The 15,874-nt window shown below is 36.3% G+C and overlaps 1 protein-coding gene across 1 annotated transcript in view; it reads left to right on the top strand.

Annotated features, from left to right (window-relative positions):
* The window catches only part of LOC146162556 (dynein axonemal heavy chain 5-like), a 77,337-nt gene that overhangs the window by 12,537 nt on the left and 48,926 nt on the right, over positions 1-15,874 (top strand). Inside the window, exons 10-31 of the mRNA XM_083386033.1 lie at positions 645-813; positions 1,339-1,442; positions 1,590-1,732; positions 2,479-2,664; positions 3,441-3,656; positions 3,993-4,120; positions 4,629-4,797; positions 5,387-5,591; positions 6,099-6,308; positions 6,886-7,083; positions 7,695-7,820; positions 8,334-8,516; positions 9,415-9,590; positions 10,002-10,077; positions 10,454-10,566; positions 11,292-11,501; positions 12,425-12,629; positions 12,964-13,082; positions 13,518-13,654; positions 14,096-14,258; positions 14,841-14,952; positions 15,527-15,655. Of these exons, the coding sequence (XP_083242159.1) occupies positions 645-813; positions 1,339-1,442; positions 1,590-1,732; positions 2,479-2,664; positions 3,441-3,656; positions 3,993-4,120; positions 4,629-4,797; positions 5,387-5,591; positions 6,099-6,308; positions 6,886-7,083; positions 7,695-7,820; positions 8,334-8,516; positions 9,415-9,590; positions 10,002-10,077; positions 10,454-10,566; positions 11,292-11,501; positions 12,425-12,629; positions 12,964-13,082; positions 13,518-13,654; positions 14,096-14,258; positions 14,841-14,952; positions 15,527-15,655 (3,477 nt within the window). The remainder of the gene's footprint in view (positions 1-644; positions 814-1,338; positions 1,443-1,589; positions 1,733-2,478; positions 2,665-3,440; positions 3,657-3,992; positions 4,121-4,628; positions 4,798-5,386; positions 5,592-6,098; positions 6,309-6,885; positions 7,084-7,694; positions 7,821-8,333; positions 8,517-9,414; positions 9,591-10,001; positions 10,078-10,453; positions 10,567-11,291; positions 11,502-12,424; positions 12,630-12,963; positions 13,083-13,517; positions 13,655-14,095; positions 14,259-14,840; positions 14,953-15,526; positions 15,656-15,874) is intronic.

The raw sequence follows: 15,874 nt of genomic DNA, 5'->3' as shown, positions 1-15,874 counted from the left end.
GAGCTTTTCAGCGGTTTCGTTTAAGAATTATCTCGTGGAGTCTATGGAATACGCTTGGAATGGGCCACCGCCTACCAAACAAATATTACTATAGTTTGCTAAAATACCGAAGTACACTATAAACGATTAGAAACTCAGGATGACAGAATTTTGTTCAAAATTTTATAAGTGAGGTTTAAAAAGATTTTAGTCACATTAGCTGATGATGATACAAGTACGTATCGAAATGTCTTCAAAAAAATGTTGTCGGTTTACTCGACCGATTAAGCTTTGACATGCATTATTAAACTTGCTAAAAGCTTACTCGCAAATCGACAAAATTAAAAATCGAATAGTTAGCTCTTTAGAACAATTTTTTTTGATACAAATTTCATTGGGTCTATTTTACTTTAGTTAGAGTTGTGGTTGTTTGTATAGGTCAGCCTAATTAAGCATCTAAAAGCCGGTAAAAGGTAACAGGTATTGTTGGACAAGTTAATGAAGAGGTCACTGGTCAGTACTTCAGGCGGATTTAATGTCGCTTTGTATTCGACGAAACACCGTTATTAAAAAATGTAGTTGTTAAATACGATAAGGCGGGTAGCCATCAATATATTCTTGCTGTTTGAGCGTTCAGTAGTACAAGGTTTCCTATATTTATCCAGGTCAAGACCGTGGTCGGTATTCTGCACGCCGCCAAGTCCAAGACTCTCCGCGCTTGGAAGGAACTCGACTCCCGAATCACGGATGCTGCAAACGAGGCGAAGGACAACGTCAAGTACCTCTACACACTCGACAAGTTCTTCGGCCCGCTGTCCAAGTGCAGTCCGCAAGGTAACACTGTCGGGGCTTTAAATGTAATGTTGGCGCAAATGATTTAGGCACGGAATATTAAAGTTTGTTTAAAAAACTTAAGCTTCGAAACGCCTGTAATACGGACTTGTTAAAATTGGAGGACTGCTATCACAACTAGAAATATATTATGTTGCAAATTTTATTTTATTTCTTTTTATTTCAAACAATAGAAACTATTCCATCGTTACAAGGTTAAATAAAAGTATAATTAAATATCAAGAATAGCCGAAAATATTTTTTTACGTTTGGAAAACTTTGAAATTTAAAATAAAACTAAAATATGTTATGATTAAAAAATGAAGTCAAACTTTTTCCTTTACATAGAACACGAGTGTATGGGTAGCTTTCAAAACTATTTACACAATTTTTCAAAAAATTTGCTAATTTAGGGACTACGAATTTAATAACTATTTAACACCTTATTCAACGTGTAAGTGACGTTTTTTGTCGCGAATTGCTCTAAACATAACCAAATACTTTATCTCCTAATTTTTAAACACTCAGGTATGATCGAGGTCCTTCCTGGTCTGATGAACAGCATTCGCATGATTCACAGCATCTCGCAATTCTACAATACGTCAGAGCGGATGACGTCACTCTTCGTCAAGGTAATAATGACGTCAGTTTGACTAAAGCGCAAAATAAATAAAGCTATGATTTGCTTAATCAAAATATCGAATAAAAAAAAGTACCTATAGAAGTATAAAACCACAGGAATGTAGTCACCATGACATTTTCCGTTTCGCTTCTTTAAGGTCACCAACCAGATGATCACCACGTGCAAACATTACATCATGGGTGGAAGTGAGAGGGTGTGGAACATTGAGCGCGAAGTCTTGCTGGACAGGATTGCAAACTGCGTCAAACTCAACACTGAATACCAACGGGCCTTTCACAGGTATCTATATGAGGAAGATATTCACGGTGTATTATTCAGTTTCGTAGATTTTAAAACATAGAAAGGAATTTCCATTATAAAGTATTTGAAACTTTTCGAATCTTTTGTTGCACAAAAAATGATTTTGCACATTATTTAATATACTTGGTACACACTTTTTTTAAAGTGGCTAAAAATAAACACTTATATACCAACGATAAATACTTAAAATTTTAAAAATCAATTTTGATACAGAAATTACGTCAAGTATTTCAAGTATTTTTTTAAAATAAAAAGTCCAAGTCAAGTATTTTTTAAATAAATAACCCAAGTCATTGGTTGCCAAGTCTAGTCTCAGTCAAGTCATTATTAGAGCAAGTCTACTCTAATTTAAGTCATTATCATTAAAATAAAGCTTTAAACTATTAAAACTGGTTAAGTCGTCCGATTATGAGCGATATTCCTAGTAAAAAATAAAACAAACGTAAATTATTATACGTTAAAAAATTAAGAATTGTTAATTGAAAACACTTCAATTTTACGCAAGTCATTCGTCCCAAAGACATACCATTTTGTACAGTTTGTGCTTTTATTGCTTTTGTTTGTTACAAGTGAAATTGCTTTCTGTCATCTTGTTAGTTAAAAACTGCATTCTGGTCTGATTGAGTCAAGTCCTTGAATTAAGTCATTACAACACTGTAAAATATAAACACAGGCATCTTGAAAACTGCAACAAATACCCTTTAACTCTTTAAACCTCTAAAAAGGACCAAGGAAAAGCTGAAGGAAAATCCCAAGGAGCGTCAGTTCGAGTTCAGCGAGAACTACATCTTCGGTAAGTTCGACACGCTCTGCGTACGACTCCGGCAGCTCTCCGACATGGTAGCCACCATGAAGAGCCTCTCTGCTCTCAAGGACATTAAGATGGAGGGAATTGACGCCCTTTACATCAAGTGAGTGATTGAAACGCTTGTCTGCGTTGTGTAAGCGTAACGTTTTGTTGCATTTCTTATTTTTTATGAAAGCATGCTCTGTTTGTCATACCATTTGATTTTAATTTTTTTTTAAACTTATATATATTTTATTTTTTTAACAGTATTTTTCTCTTTGACACCGACTATAGCATTATGGTTTTACTTTCAGTTTTGTTTATATTTATCAACAAACGTAATCTCTTTGTATGTGCAGTAACGTTTTTTAGCCAGCAATATTCAAAATATTGATTTGATACAAGAATGTCCCGGCGAACCTCATAATAATGTTTAATATATTTTTAATTTCCTGCAAACCTTAAAAAAATAACCTTTAGTTTATTTCGCTATTTTCTTCACCTAAATTATTATTTTTTGGTCTAAGCATCCTAACGCCGTTTACTATATCCTTAATATTTGTTGGAAGCCGGATTTGTTTAATTATAGGTCTGAAAGTCAGGTGGCACTCTTTAGCGACAAGTTGTATTGGAATCGTGACAAGCTTTCGCACAACCGCGCTTCTGCAGGTCAAATTAAAAGTAAAATATATTTGACCCATTAAAGCACGGTCGTGCGAAAGTTTGTCAACATTACAATACAATTTGTTGCTAAACAGTGCCACCAGATTTTCACACTTGTAATTAAACAGATACGGTTACGAGCAAATATTGAGGACGGCTTTAATGAGTACGACCTGATTTCCAGATTTCCTATACCCTCTTATTTCTTACACTTAAACTTTTCTCTTCCCACTCAAGGTACCAGAATATCGTTGCCAACGCGGAAAAGAAGAAGTACGACGTTCTGGATCATCGCAAGGCAGATTTCGAGTCCGACTATCAGGACTTCAAGACGCAGGTTGAAGGGCTCCAGCTCGCCATGCAACTTTACATGGAGTCCTGGTTCGAAAAATCGCTCACCACAGAATACCTGCTCGAACTTCTCACAAAGTTTGAAAGAATCGAAGGAGTCAGGTCGGTTTGTTTGTCTTTTATAATTTAAACCTTTTACTACTTCCAATCCGACAATCCTTATCGGTTTAACAGAATTGAGTGATTGCACAATGCATACTCAAGGTAATTTCATCATATTTCGAAATACTTTCAAATTTATACAAAAAGCAATGTTGTTCCAATACAACCTTTTCGAATAAAGCATTATTGCCATTCACCTAACTTATAACTAACGAGGCTAACAAAATCTGGGAGTAACACCATATTTTGTAATGTTAAATTTTTATCATTTAATATTACTATACTTGGTACTGGTAGCAACAGTCTATATATTGATAAAGTTTATATATGCCTTAGCCTTGATTTGGGCGACAAGTACAACCAGCTTCTGTCGAGATACACCAAGGACTTGGAAATGGTGAGGAAGACTTACCAGAAGCTGAAGACTGAACCACCAGTGGCTAGAAACATGCCGCCCATTTCTGGTACGTTCTGAAAATACTCATTTTTAGTTGAAATATGCTATAACAAAGTTTTATTTCCCAGTAGAACCTTTGTTACTTCTCCAGGAAGTAAAAAGCTTTGTTTGCTTTTAATTTAACCAAAACTGTTATTAGCACAAATCACTTGTTTTAAACCTTTTTCGGCTTTTAAATCTTGATATCACCCTACAAGTTGTAATAACACACTAAAAGCAGCGCTGGACTATCTAGTTTGCAGAAAAACAAAAGTGCCACACTAATGACACAATATATCGTTGCTCTTAGCCGTAATATTTAATAGACCCGTTTAACTTTGATTACGACAGGATAATCGGGGGCATTTCATGCTTTGTATCTTTAAAACAAGACTTTGTTTGTTAGCCCATACAGTTAAAACCACTTGTCCTTGTACAGCATGGGTTAGTTGCGTTATGAATGCAAACACTGAGCAAGGGCTCACGATAAATCATTATGAAAAATCGGTGAGATAAAGCTTTTACCTTCCACACAGGCAAGATCGCTTGGGCCCGACAACTTCACAGGAAGATCTCGATTCCGATGGATTTCTTCCAGACCAAGGGCGACCTGCTGAAGAGCATCGAGGGCAAGAAGATAGTGAGAAGCTACAACAAGCTGGCCGCAGTGCTGCTCGAGTACGAAGTGCTCTATCACCGCGGATGGTGAGACTTGTGTTTCTAGGCGTTTGGTTCTTTAGCTTTGCGAGCTAAATTAACACCGGTCGCACCCTACGACAAAGCGCTTTAGAAGCCCTAAAATGCCCTTTGAGTACCCTTCAAAAATAACCCATTTGTGGACGGTTAAAATACCTACAAACGTGGAATTACTATAGGCTAGAAATTGATTTTTTACTAGGGTGGAAAGCGCTCAATTAAGTTGTTTTCAGGCGTTTTTTTCGCTCAATGTATAGCTATTTTAAAGAGAAAATAAAATTCTATCACAGCACGAACCCTTTAGAAAGCAAGGAATCTCCTGCAGACAATAAAATTAAAAAAAAAGATTCTACTATTACTGGCATTTTATAAAAAAAAATTTAAACCATATTAATGAGATGTTATACAATACATGTTTGCTTTTGTGTACAGAAACAGATGATGCGTATTTATAAAATATATATATTTCAAATATATATTTCTGTCAAATTTTGAGAAATAATTTGGTTTCCACCTGTTTTATAAACAGTGGTAAGCACTATATCAGCACAACACTAGTCTAAAACACAAAAATCTTAATTTTCTTTCTGACCACCAGGTGTCGCGCCGTCGACCTAGTTAAGGGAGGACTCCAGGCATCGATCCTGACGCGTCATCCGGAAACAGGGAAGCTCTTCGTCAACTTTGACTCCTCCATATGGGAGCTGCTGTCCGAGTCCAAGTACTTCACCAAGATCGGACTCGAAATCCCGGACGCCGCCTTCCGTCTCTGCCTGAAAGAGGACCAGATCACGGCCTATAAGGTGTGTTATAAGATTAGGGTATTTTTAGCTAAATAATTAACATCATATCACGGTCTACAAGGGTGTGTTATAAGATTAGGGCTTTTTAAATCAATAATTAACATCATATCACGGTCTACAAGGTGTGTTTTAAGATTTCGGCGTTGCAAGAAATTAATTTACGTGAAATCATGGTAAAACATAATATAACAACCAATCAATACTAAACCTATCGATTTATCCCTGTCTGTTGCACGCTATTGGGCGATCGACGAGAATGGTTACTTTAAAAAACGAATTGAAAAGCTGTTGGTTAGCCGACTGCGAATCAACCAAAACTAGAACCCAAACCAAAAATTAGAAATCACACGCGGTGAAGTTTCCTTTTCATTTTAAAATGATATTGCTAAGATTTTATTGAGCTCCGTGTTTGATTGGCTGCCTTACTTTTTACCGGGTATCGGTATCGGAAAGAACTATTGAGTATCGTGCACCCCATAATATCTTCAACAACACAATTTTTCGCAGACTGACTTGAACGACATGATCGAGGCTTTCGAGAGCATGACGGGCGGTGTTTCCCCTCTGCTGATACCACTTCTGAAGCCGTTTATTTCGCGAGTGGACGACAAGATACTGGCCGGACTGACCATCCTCAACTGGAACTCGCTCAATATCGACACATTTATGCGTGACGTGTACTCAGCTATGGACGAGCTCAAACTGATGACGCAAAGGGTGAGAGTTTGAGATTTGTTTAAAAAAAAAAGTATGCACAGACTATTGCTTATTCTTTTTATGATAATTTCTAAGCTAACAGTATGTTTGTAAACGTTACCCATAAAAATTAAAAAATAATGCAGAAAAATCCTAGTAAAAAATTGAAAACCAAATGGAAAACGCTTTATCATTCTAATGATTACGGAAGAATAAATATCAAAACTCCATAAATAACAAACACAAAAGTATGGGTAGCCTTTTTTGAATGTTTCGAACAATTCTTTATTCATTTTTATTCTGTACGTCTGCTTTTTACTTGTATATGGGCTTTGGTGTTCATTCTACGTCTGACCAGAACCTCTAAGCATTATCATACGATTTGTTAAAAATGTTTAAAATGTTACCTTCTTCTGTATAGGCTTTGTTATTTATTCTACGGCTTTCTACGTCCGGCCATTATTATGCTTCAAAATATTAGGGTAAATTCATAAAGCATAAAAACTATATATTACCATGCATTGGACAAAAAAAAAGACTTTTGTCAAAAAAAAACGGCATTTCTACAATTCCTTAAACCTACCTTTTCATCCCGCAGATCCACGACATGATGGAGTGTCAGATCGGAATCCAGCTCGACGAGATCTCCACCACGGCTCTCTGTGATCTTCCGGAGGAGGAAGCGGTCACGTGCGAGAAGTTCCTCCAGCTCACAGATAATGTCGTCAGCTTCGCAGCATCCAGCCTCGTCAACACCAGTGCGGCGGTAGAGAGGGCCGTCTTCGAGATAATTGACGTAAAAAAAATTTAGTATTTATTTTAAACGTGAACGAAATATTACCCGCCTCTGTGTTGGTTTTTATATTTTATCGTGTTTCACTCCAACCTTGAACCTCTTGTTTTTCACCTCGAAAGTAATGCTACCCAGGATAACAGAACTCCTATTACAGAAAAAATGATTAAAAAGAAACACAGCTTTTCGCGTTTTTTTTTAGTTTTGTTTGTAAATGCACCATTAAAAATATATTTACTGTTCTCCTTTGAAATATACTTTTGTTCTCGTGACAAAATCAAATTGTTACACCCAAGAGGCTATCGTTTTGGAATCATTACCCAACCAAAACTTATTTGTGTAGCAATCTAGCGTCAACGAATTGTCTTTTGTACAACCTACGCCTAACTTCACAAGTTGTTTCGAACTATCGAACTATTTTTTTTTAACTATAGCGACATAATACTGCTATAGACCCTTAAGTCGTAACCTTTTTAGTGTGGGAAGAACCTTTTTTTTTTCAAACCCTTGATAAGAACTTTTTTAGCTCTTTTTCAAATTTGTTTGGAATAAAACATCAATATGGCTTGATACTTAAATCGTGCATACATTTTTTTACCTTTTCACTCATACAGATGCTGAAGCAGCAGTACAGCGAGGTTGAGATGTCGAACCTGGAGAAGCAAGCCACCAGCGAAAACTTCCCGGTCTGGTATTACTCAATTATGGGACACTTCTGCCAGAAGACAACAGATGCCCTGGTAAGAAAGTTGTGTTGTCATTTACTACTGTTTTTTATTGTTTGTTTCCTGTCGTTCTTAGCTTGTTAATTTCAAGCAGTTGTTGCGTACAATTCTTTATTTTGATAATTGCTTACTTTTGTCTTTTATTCTTTGTACAATTTATTTTCAAGCCCAGTGTCGATTGAAAAATTGCGATTCCCAGTGTAAGATTTTAATGCAGTCTAGCTTTGTTAATAGGAGTTATCTATTTGTGGTCAAACACAAAAATAGGAAATATATGGATTTTATCATACAAAGAGTTCTCGAATAAGTAAAAAACTATTTGATTACTATCTTTCACCCTTCGATTAGTATCAAAGTGTGGTACAGATGTGGACTCATTTAAAAAAAAATCAAAATAATCCCGTCGAAGGGCTTTAAAATGTTATAAAAATCGACAAACAGTCATTCAAATGCCTTGTGGAGCAATATACTTCTCAGCACTTAACATTACAAAAAGCCGTTATTTAACAACGTCAACCACTCGTCAAGGTGAAAAGCACTCGCCTGTCGTTGGACGCGATAAAGCGGCGACTGCAGCAGGTGAGCAAGTACCAGAGCACTCAGAGGCTGGGGTCATCGAGCCGTGACAACAAAAAGGCGCCACTTTTCAAATCGCAAATCATCCTCGCCCTGCCCGCCATCACTATGAAGCCGACACTGGACGATATTCAGGTATTGTTTGGCGGTTGCTTGAACACAATTTCGAGGAATATACACGACTCATTAGAGTATGACAAAACTACTCGTGGATTACTTGCTTAAATACGTCATTTCGTTACGCAAATTTTGTAAATGTTTACTTTTTATTAACCTCTTACAATAAGTCAGCATTTTTCAGCAGCTATATAGGCTTATTAATTATTTTTTTAATGTATTCGAAGGAACAAGTTTTATTTATTTATTGAGGTTCAACTTTTATGTCCGATAATATTGCATCAGATCCGATACTCAATGTCAATTCATAGTGGTACGCAGTGTTTTTTTAAGGTGTTTTGTGGGACCGAAACGGTCCCCTAAATTTCTCCAGCGGTTTCCCAAATTTTGGACTTGCGACTTTTTGGTATTTAAATGAAACACTTGCGGTCTCTTAAAACTACTTAGCGGTCACCCAAACCAAACCTTAAAAAAAACCCTGATGGTACGCGTCCATTACTATTGAGGTGTCGGTACCCACCCGACAACAAATTAATATAGGAATTTCAGCAATGATTTGCGCAAAGATTTCTAACTTAAACGATAAATTTATCAAAAAATATTTGGTTTACAATAAACTCTTAACCTTTGACCTGGAAAAAATTACATTAAAACGTTTCAATTTATATATATTTTGCTTATTTGAGCATACTTATAACGTCGTTTGGCATCGGATCGATTGATAATAGGCCTACATTCCGTACAAAATATCAGGTATCGGTATTAAAATAAAATATGAAGTATCGGACATCCCTAGTTCAGTTAATATCGATTTATATTTCAGTTAATATCGACATTTATATTTAAGAATTATATCTGGATATGTCTAGGCATCCGAGTTATGCCGTCTTCCATTAAAACTACGTTATTGTTGCAGGCTTCGCTTAACAAGGGCATCGAGCAGATCCTGAACGCGACGACAGGAGTTGAGTTGTGGAAGTACGCAGACCTACACTTCCAGCAGCAACATCTGGAGGCTGAGGCGGCAAGGAAGATGGGAGAGGACATCAAGACGCAGATCAAACCGCCCAAGCCGATCCACAAGCAGATCAGGTACGCCAAGTTGTTGCTGTTGCTGGGATTACAGGCTTTATTGCTTTAAAAGTCCGCTTGTTACACCGAGCCGATTTTGTCTTGTTTTAAACAAGTCTATTTTTTGCATTTAAGTTGCTCTTTTCGACAATCTCATAAATGAAAATTTATTGAGATGCAGATTAATATTAATGCAAGATCTAGCTAATTTTCGGCATTATAAATTTCTAAGTTTAATATTTTTTAAGGAGAAAAAATTTATTTAAGAAGGACGCGGTTAGCAATTACTTTGTGCTTTTATAAAAGTTTAAATTTATTAATTTTAAGTTATGCACTTCTTCTTTAGTTTCGTATGATTCCTTTGTATCACACACTTAAAATCATGAAAGCTTTGCATATTTTGATCGGTTGAAACACTTATTTTATGTACAGCGAGCACAAGGACGTTGTGAAGGTGGTAGTGGCTCTGCATTCCGTCATAAGTTCACTGAAGAGCGACTGCGAATCGGTGAGTAAAGGCTACTGATAATACCAGACCAAAATTTTAAATGTTGTTTATAATTATGACTAACATACGTATCAATACATTTATGGCAATGGACTGTCTTGTCCACTCAAATTATGGACTGTTGCTATAACAAAACATACGTGTGTATACGCTAATCAAATCAATAGTTATGATTTTGTAGCAACAGATCATTTTTAGAATTATAAAGTATGTCTAATGCGTTTGGTGAAATAAATGCAAGATATATACACGATTCGTCATGTACTCAGTTATGATTTACTTAAAAGAGATTTTACCATAAAAACAGTATTTTGAACGCAAACACCATTAATTTACTCCGCTGTTCGTTAACAAAGCCTCTTTGTCTCGCTTGCAGCTCCTGGCCAACTTCAGCAGCTTCAGTGAGCTTTGGCTCGAAGATCCACAAGAAAAGATCGCTGAGTTCATTCAACACGATCACGGATACTCCGAGTACGAGGCACAGATCAAGTAAGTCGAAATAATACTACTGACATTTTCTACAAGGTTGAAAATGTAGACGACTGTAGAAGATTGCTCTTTGTAGGTAGGGTAAGTGTTGCTTCTCGCGCACTATAACTTATTCGAGTATCAAATATCGATAAGCGCCGCGCTCTAGGTTAGATTTCTATCAGAGTTTGATGATACTGAAAAACATAGATGTTTTTGTTTGACACAAAAAAGGTAGTATTTAAAAAAAAAGTTGCCGCTGCTATAAAGCAACTTCGCCCCACAAATTACGCAACGTAACCCTACACCTAAATAAATGCATTCTTATCAATTTAAATTAGAACAAACATCCGGCAACCAGATAAGCAATCTCAAAAATGCTTCTTTTGCAGCCTTGAACATATACCTAAAAAACTCTCAGCTAAACTATCCATTTAATTGAACATTACATCAATTAAACAATCCAACAGCGTTTTTCTCTGCAGTCAAAAATCAAACTTTTTACAGCACTGTTGTCAAATAAACAACCAAACGAACAATCTCAAAAAATCTTTCCTAAAAAAATCAAAAAGGTGGCTTTTGTACAGTGTGATATATACATAAAAACTCTTTTAATTCAACATTAGCTAACCATATGTTAACCAAGCAAACAACCCAACAGCGTTTTTCTCCATAGTCACAAGCAAATTTTTTCCAACATCGGTGATAACAACCTAAAAATAAAACTCCCTTTCGATTACACTCAGGTACTACCACCGTCTCGAGACGCAGGTTGAAGACTTACCAGCAAGTTACAAAGTTGGTTCTGTGTTGTTCGAGACCGACGCCCTGAAGCTAGCTCTGGTGCAGGAATGTAAGGCTTGGAAACGTGCTTTCGGCAGCGCGCTCAACGATAAGGCTGGATCGGAACAGGAGAACATATTTAACTTCATCGACAGCCTTAGCAAGCGAATGGGGTATGTTAGTCTTAAATTTTAGCTTGTCGTCTTTGTTGGTTTTGGGGTTCTTAGGGTAGCGCCTTTTCCAGCGGATCCAGGATATTTGTAGTGGTGGACAATGGCATACATTTTTTTAGGCAGCCACAAGTTACGTCTATGACGCCACAAGTTGCGTCATGACGTGACGACGGCTGACGTGATAGTTAAGGAATTTTTAGAAGCTGCTTTTCTTGAATGAACTGTTGTGCATTTATGAAACTGAAGTTAAGTTAATCAAACAAAGCTAAAAAAATGCGTTTATTTGGTGTCAGTTGACAAACTTTTCTACCTGAGTTAGAAAAAAAGGAATAATCACATAAAAAACGTACATCGTGTTTATCTTCTTTTAAAAGTTGGATAATATGGGTGTTACTAACGATACAGTGTTACCAGGCGTTTTATATTTGGATAAACAGCAATAAATTGCATTAGCTAAATAATTGTTTGTAAGGAGCGCTAGCCTAGAAAATCTAAGAATATTTACGGCACCTATAGTCTGAAAAAAAAATGGTTATAAAATCGAACAAGGGATAATTTGCATTTAAGTAGTGTTAGCAAAAAAAAATATAGTTTAGAGAAGGTCATGGCTTCGTGCCCCCAACACCTGGATCCTTGTTATTTCCTGGATTCTTGTGACCTTCTTTAACAATCCCTAAACCCCCTCAAGGCGTTTTATATTTGCGCAACGGCAAGCAATTGCATTAGCTAAATAATTTGGCAGAAATTTTTCAAACATGTTTGTAACTAGTGCTAGGCTTTGGTCCCCGAGAAAATTTAAAATATATAGGGTAGAGAAAGTTGTCAAAAGTATATATTTATTTTTTATTTTTGGAAGGGGGGCTTGGACACCCCCCTCAACCTCGATATCCCCCTGTTTTACCTTCCTCACCTTAATCCTATAGTCGGTCGATCAACGACCTGGACGACGTGCGAGGTGCCATGGCAGCTTTGCGCGAACTCCGCGAAATGCAGATCAAGATGGACATGACGATCGGACCTGTAGAGGAGAGTTACGCGCTACTCAACAAACTCGAACTCAACTACAACGACGGAAACTCGGAAAAGGTGGACGGACTCGCTTACCAGTGGAAGAACCTACTCGCCATGGTGAGTTGGCGATTATCTGTTTTAAAAAATTGCTGAGTTGGTGGAGTTAAGTAAGTGTTGCTTTGCGTATGAGGACCGATATTTATTTTACAGTTTAAAGCGTATTATGATTTAAAAAAAACTCTTTATTAAAAGTATATAAGTACTCCCGTGGTATTCATATTTGATTACACTCCAGTAGTGTAATTTGCATCAAATTACTCCAGTTTCTCTGTTTTATTGTTTTTTATCTTTGTTCGAATACAACTTGTGTAATAAAAACAAATTTCTAAAAAGTAGAGCTTAAAGAAGTTGTTACTTTCTTTATTTTTGCATTTTCCCTTTTTTTGTCTAGGTTGTGACGACACAGAGCACATTGCTGAAAGTGCAGCCTGGCTTCAAAACTGACCTGCTCTCTGGAGTGGAACGGTTCCACATCGATACACACGACTTCTACAAGGACTACGACGATAAGTGAGTTTATATTTGATGCTTTATGAAAAATTAAGCTTTTTAAACACATTTTTTTTCTTTATTTGTTACGTTGCTTATAACGTGCTTATCGGTTTTACATAAAATTGTGAAGTTTTTTTTCGTTTTTTTTAAGTTTTTTTTGCCTTCAAATATTTCGCGTAGGTTAAACATTAAAAATTGTTTGATTTTTGGGATAGTTCATGAAAAAATCCAATAACACTCTTAAAAAGATAAAAACACTTAATGTTGAAAAATAAACCAATGTTGAAAAAATTCGCCGACATCTGATACGTTCATGGTAGGACTTCAGATGTAGCCTCAAGAACGATCGTACATCATTAAAAAAAGTAAAACTACAATGTTTTTTACCATCCATAACTTCTAACCAAATGTAAATCATCGTTTTTTGCTACTCCGAAATTCTTTGTTTGTCAGGGGCCCGAACATTCAGGGTATTCCCCCGCGCGAGGCCAGCGATCGGCTGCAAATCTTCCAGACACGCTTCGATGAGCTTTGGCGGAAGTACGCCACATACTCGGGAGGGGAGGAGCTGTTCGGACTTCCGGTCACAGGTGAGACGATCTGAGCTTAGGAAAAGTTGTAACGCTGGTTTGAGTTGCATTGTATCTAATATTACGCTATGAAAATATATGCGACAAGTCTGAAAATTAATAAGACTTGTGAATTTTTATTTAGATTAAATTACATCGAAGCAATATTTATCTTTAGCCTATGGGTGATTTCGGGTTTTATTGTCCGACGGATACTGTACTACATTTTCTGCAAAGGATTTGTGTATACTTTAATAAAAAAAGGTCAAGATGTCCGCAAACTCACATAAAAAGAGCGCCACCAATTTTAGAAATACATTCAGGGATTTAACTTTGATAAACAAAAAAATATTTAAAAAAGCGAACTATGTCTTATATAAAAAAAAAATACAGATATAGTTTCCCAATTGCGCGTTTGACCTCTTACTCACTGAGATTTTACCTTTTCATTCGCTCTTTCAGAATATCCGGACCTGCAGCGCATCAAGCGCGAGCTCTCTCTTCTGCAGAAGTTGTACGGCCTCTACAACAACGTGATCGACAGCGTGAACGGCTACTACGACATCTTGTGGGCCGAACTCGATATTGAGAAGATCAACCAAGAACTACTCGACTTCCAGAACAAGTGAGTGTTTAAAGACGTAAAGAAGTCTGTGTCTGAATATATTATCAAAACCAAAATGTATTCAACAGATGCCAGTTCGCTAGTTTTCATTGTTAGGCTTAATATGCGATACCAAACTTTGAAGAGTGAAATGATCTAGCATTAGATTAAAACTCATGAAGTTTTTTTTAATGAAATAAGCTATTGCTGCCAGGCATAATATATAATGGAGTGTTGCTCTTCCAGCAGTTCCAGCAGTTTTTTTTTAATGTTTCATAAACCATCACCAAAGTATTCAACAGACTAAGCGATTCAGTTGATCAAAAAGAAAATTTCAAGCCTGGTAGGGAAAGATTATCATGATAAAAAATCAAGCGTAGACGTGTTTTAAGTGATTTAAATTACTCAATCATAACATTTCTCTTGAAATTGAATAACATAATCCATTCTGAACATCTCTTGATGTATTTAAAAAGACCAATGATGAACGATTTTTATCGTTGCCAACTGATACCTACAGCGCTGAATTCCCGTTTTTTTAATTGTTAATAACCCCTCCCTTCTAAAGTAAATTTCATTCATCGCCCCTAACCTTCCCTCTAGATGCCGCAAGCTTCCCAAGGCATTAAAGGAATGGGAAGCGTTCCTCGATCTTAAGAAGAAAATCGACGACTTCAGCGAATGTTGTCCTTTACTTGAGATGATGTCGAACAAGGTAGTGTAGCCTAATGGTCAAGCATAAAAAAGCGCACGTTTTTTTATTGAACTGCAAACTTGAATGTACTTCTATACCCAGATGCGCATTTAAAGCAATGCAGCAATAACTAAATAAAACTGCAAAACACGACAAAGGAAAACAATTCTTAACGTTATAGTTATTTGTTGCCATATTATAATTTATTAAGTATTATTTCTAAAAAAGTGCGAACTAGGTTAGTTGAATGGCTTTTTCCTATTATATTTTATAATCGCAAAATAATTGTTCACGGATAGGCCACGTCATCATTGTGCAACGTATGAATGACATAGACAATACAAAATAGATTTCTTATTAAAACTTTTCAATTTTTCTCTTTTAAAAACACATCCGCCTTAATATACTATAAAAAGTAAACCAAAATCCCTTTCTCTCCAAAAATTAATTCATCAATCTGCGGCTTATTTAGGACATAAGCTTACGGAAAACGAAAACAATTCTTCAAACACCACTGACCCCTTAATATACAGTCGTAAAATGTGTTGTCGTAAAATAACCACCTTAGCGCTGAAATGAAGTCATTGTGACGCAGGCGATGATGAGCCGCCACTGGGAGCGCATCGCCAAGCTGACGACACACTCGTTTGACGTGGAGAACGAGAACTTCCAGTTGAGAAACATCATGGAGGCTCCCTTGCTTGAGAACAAGGAGGACATTGAGGTAAAAAAATAAATAAAATTGAACTTGAAAGTAGTACTTCATAAATGAAAAAAATTATATAAAAAAAAAATAAAATAAAAAAATATATATTGAGGTCGGTAATATGTCGGTCATATAAATAAAAAATCCTACTTAATGAATAATTTGCTGTGCCTTTGCTAATGTCTAAGTGTTTACAACATACACCAGTTCAAAACTTTCAAAAGTTTTACTCTATAA

This window comes from Ascidiella aspersa, chromosome 3, assembly GCF_963924565.1.
Source record: "Ascidiella aspersa chromosome 3, kaAscAspe10.2, whole genome shotgun sequence".
Taxonomy (NCBI): domain Eukaryota; kingdom Metazoa; phylum Chordata; class Ascidiacea; order Phlebobranchia; family Ascidiidae; genus Ascidiella; species Ascidiella aspersa.
This window is presented reverse-complemented; position numbering and strand designations above follow the sequence as displayed.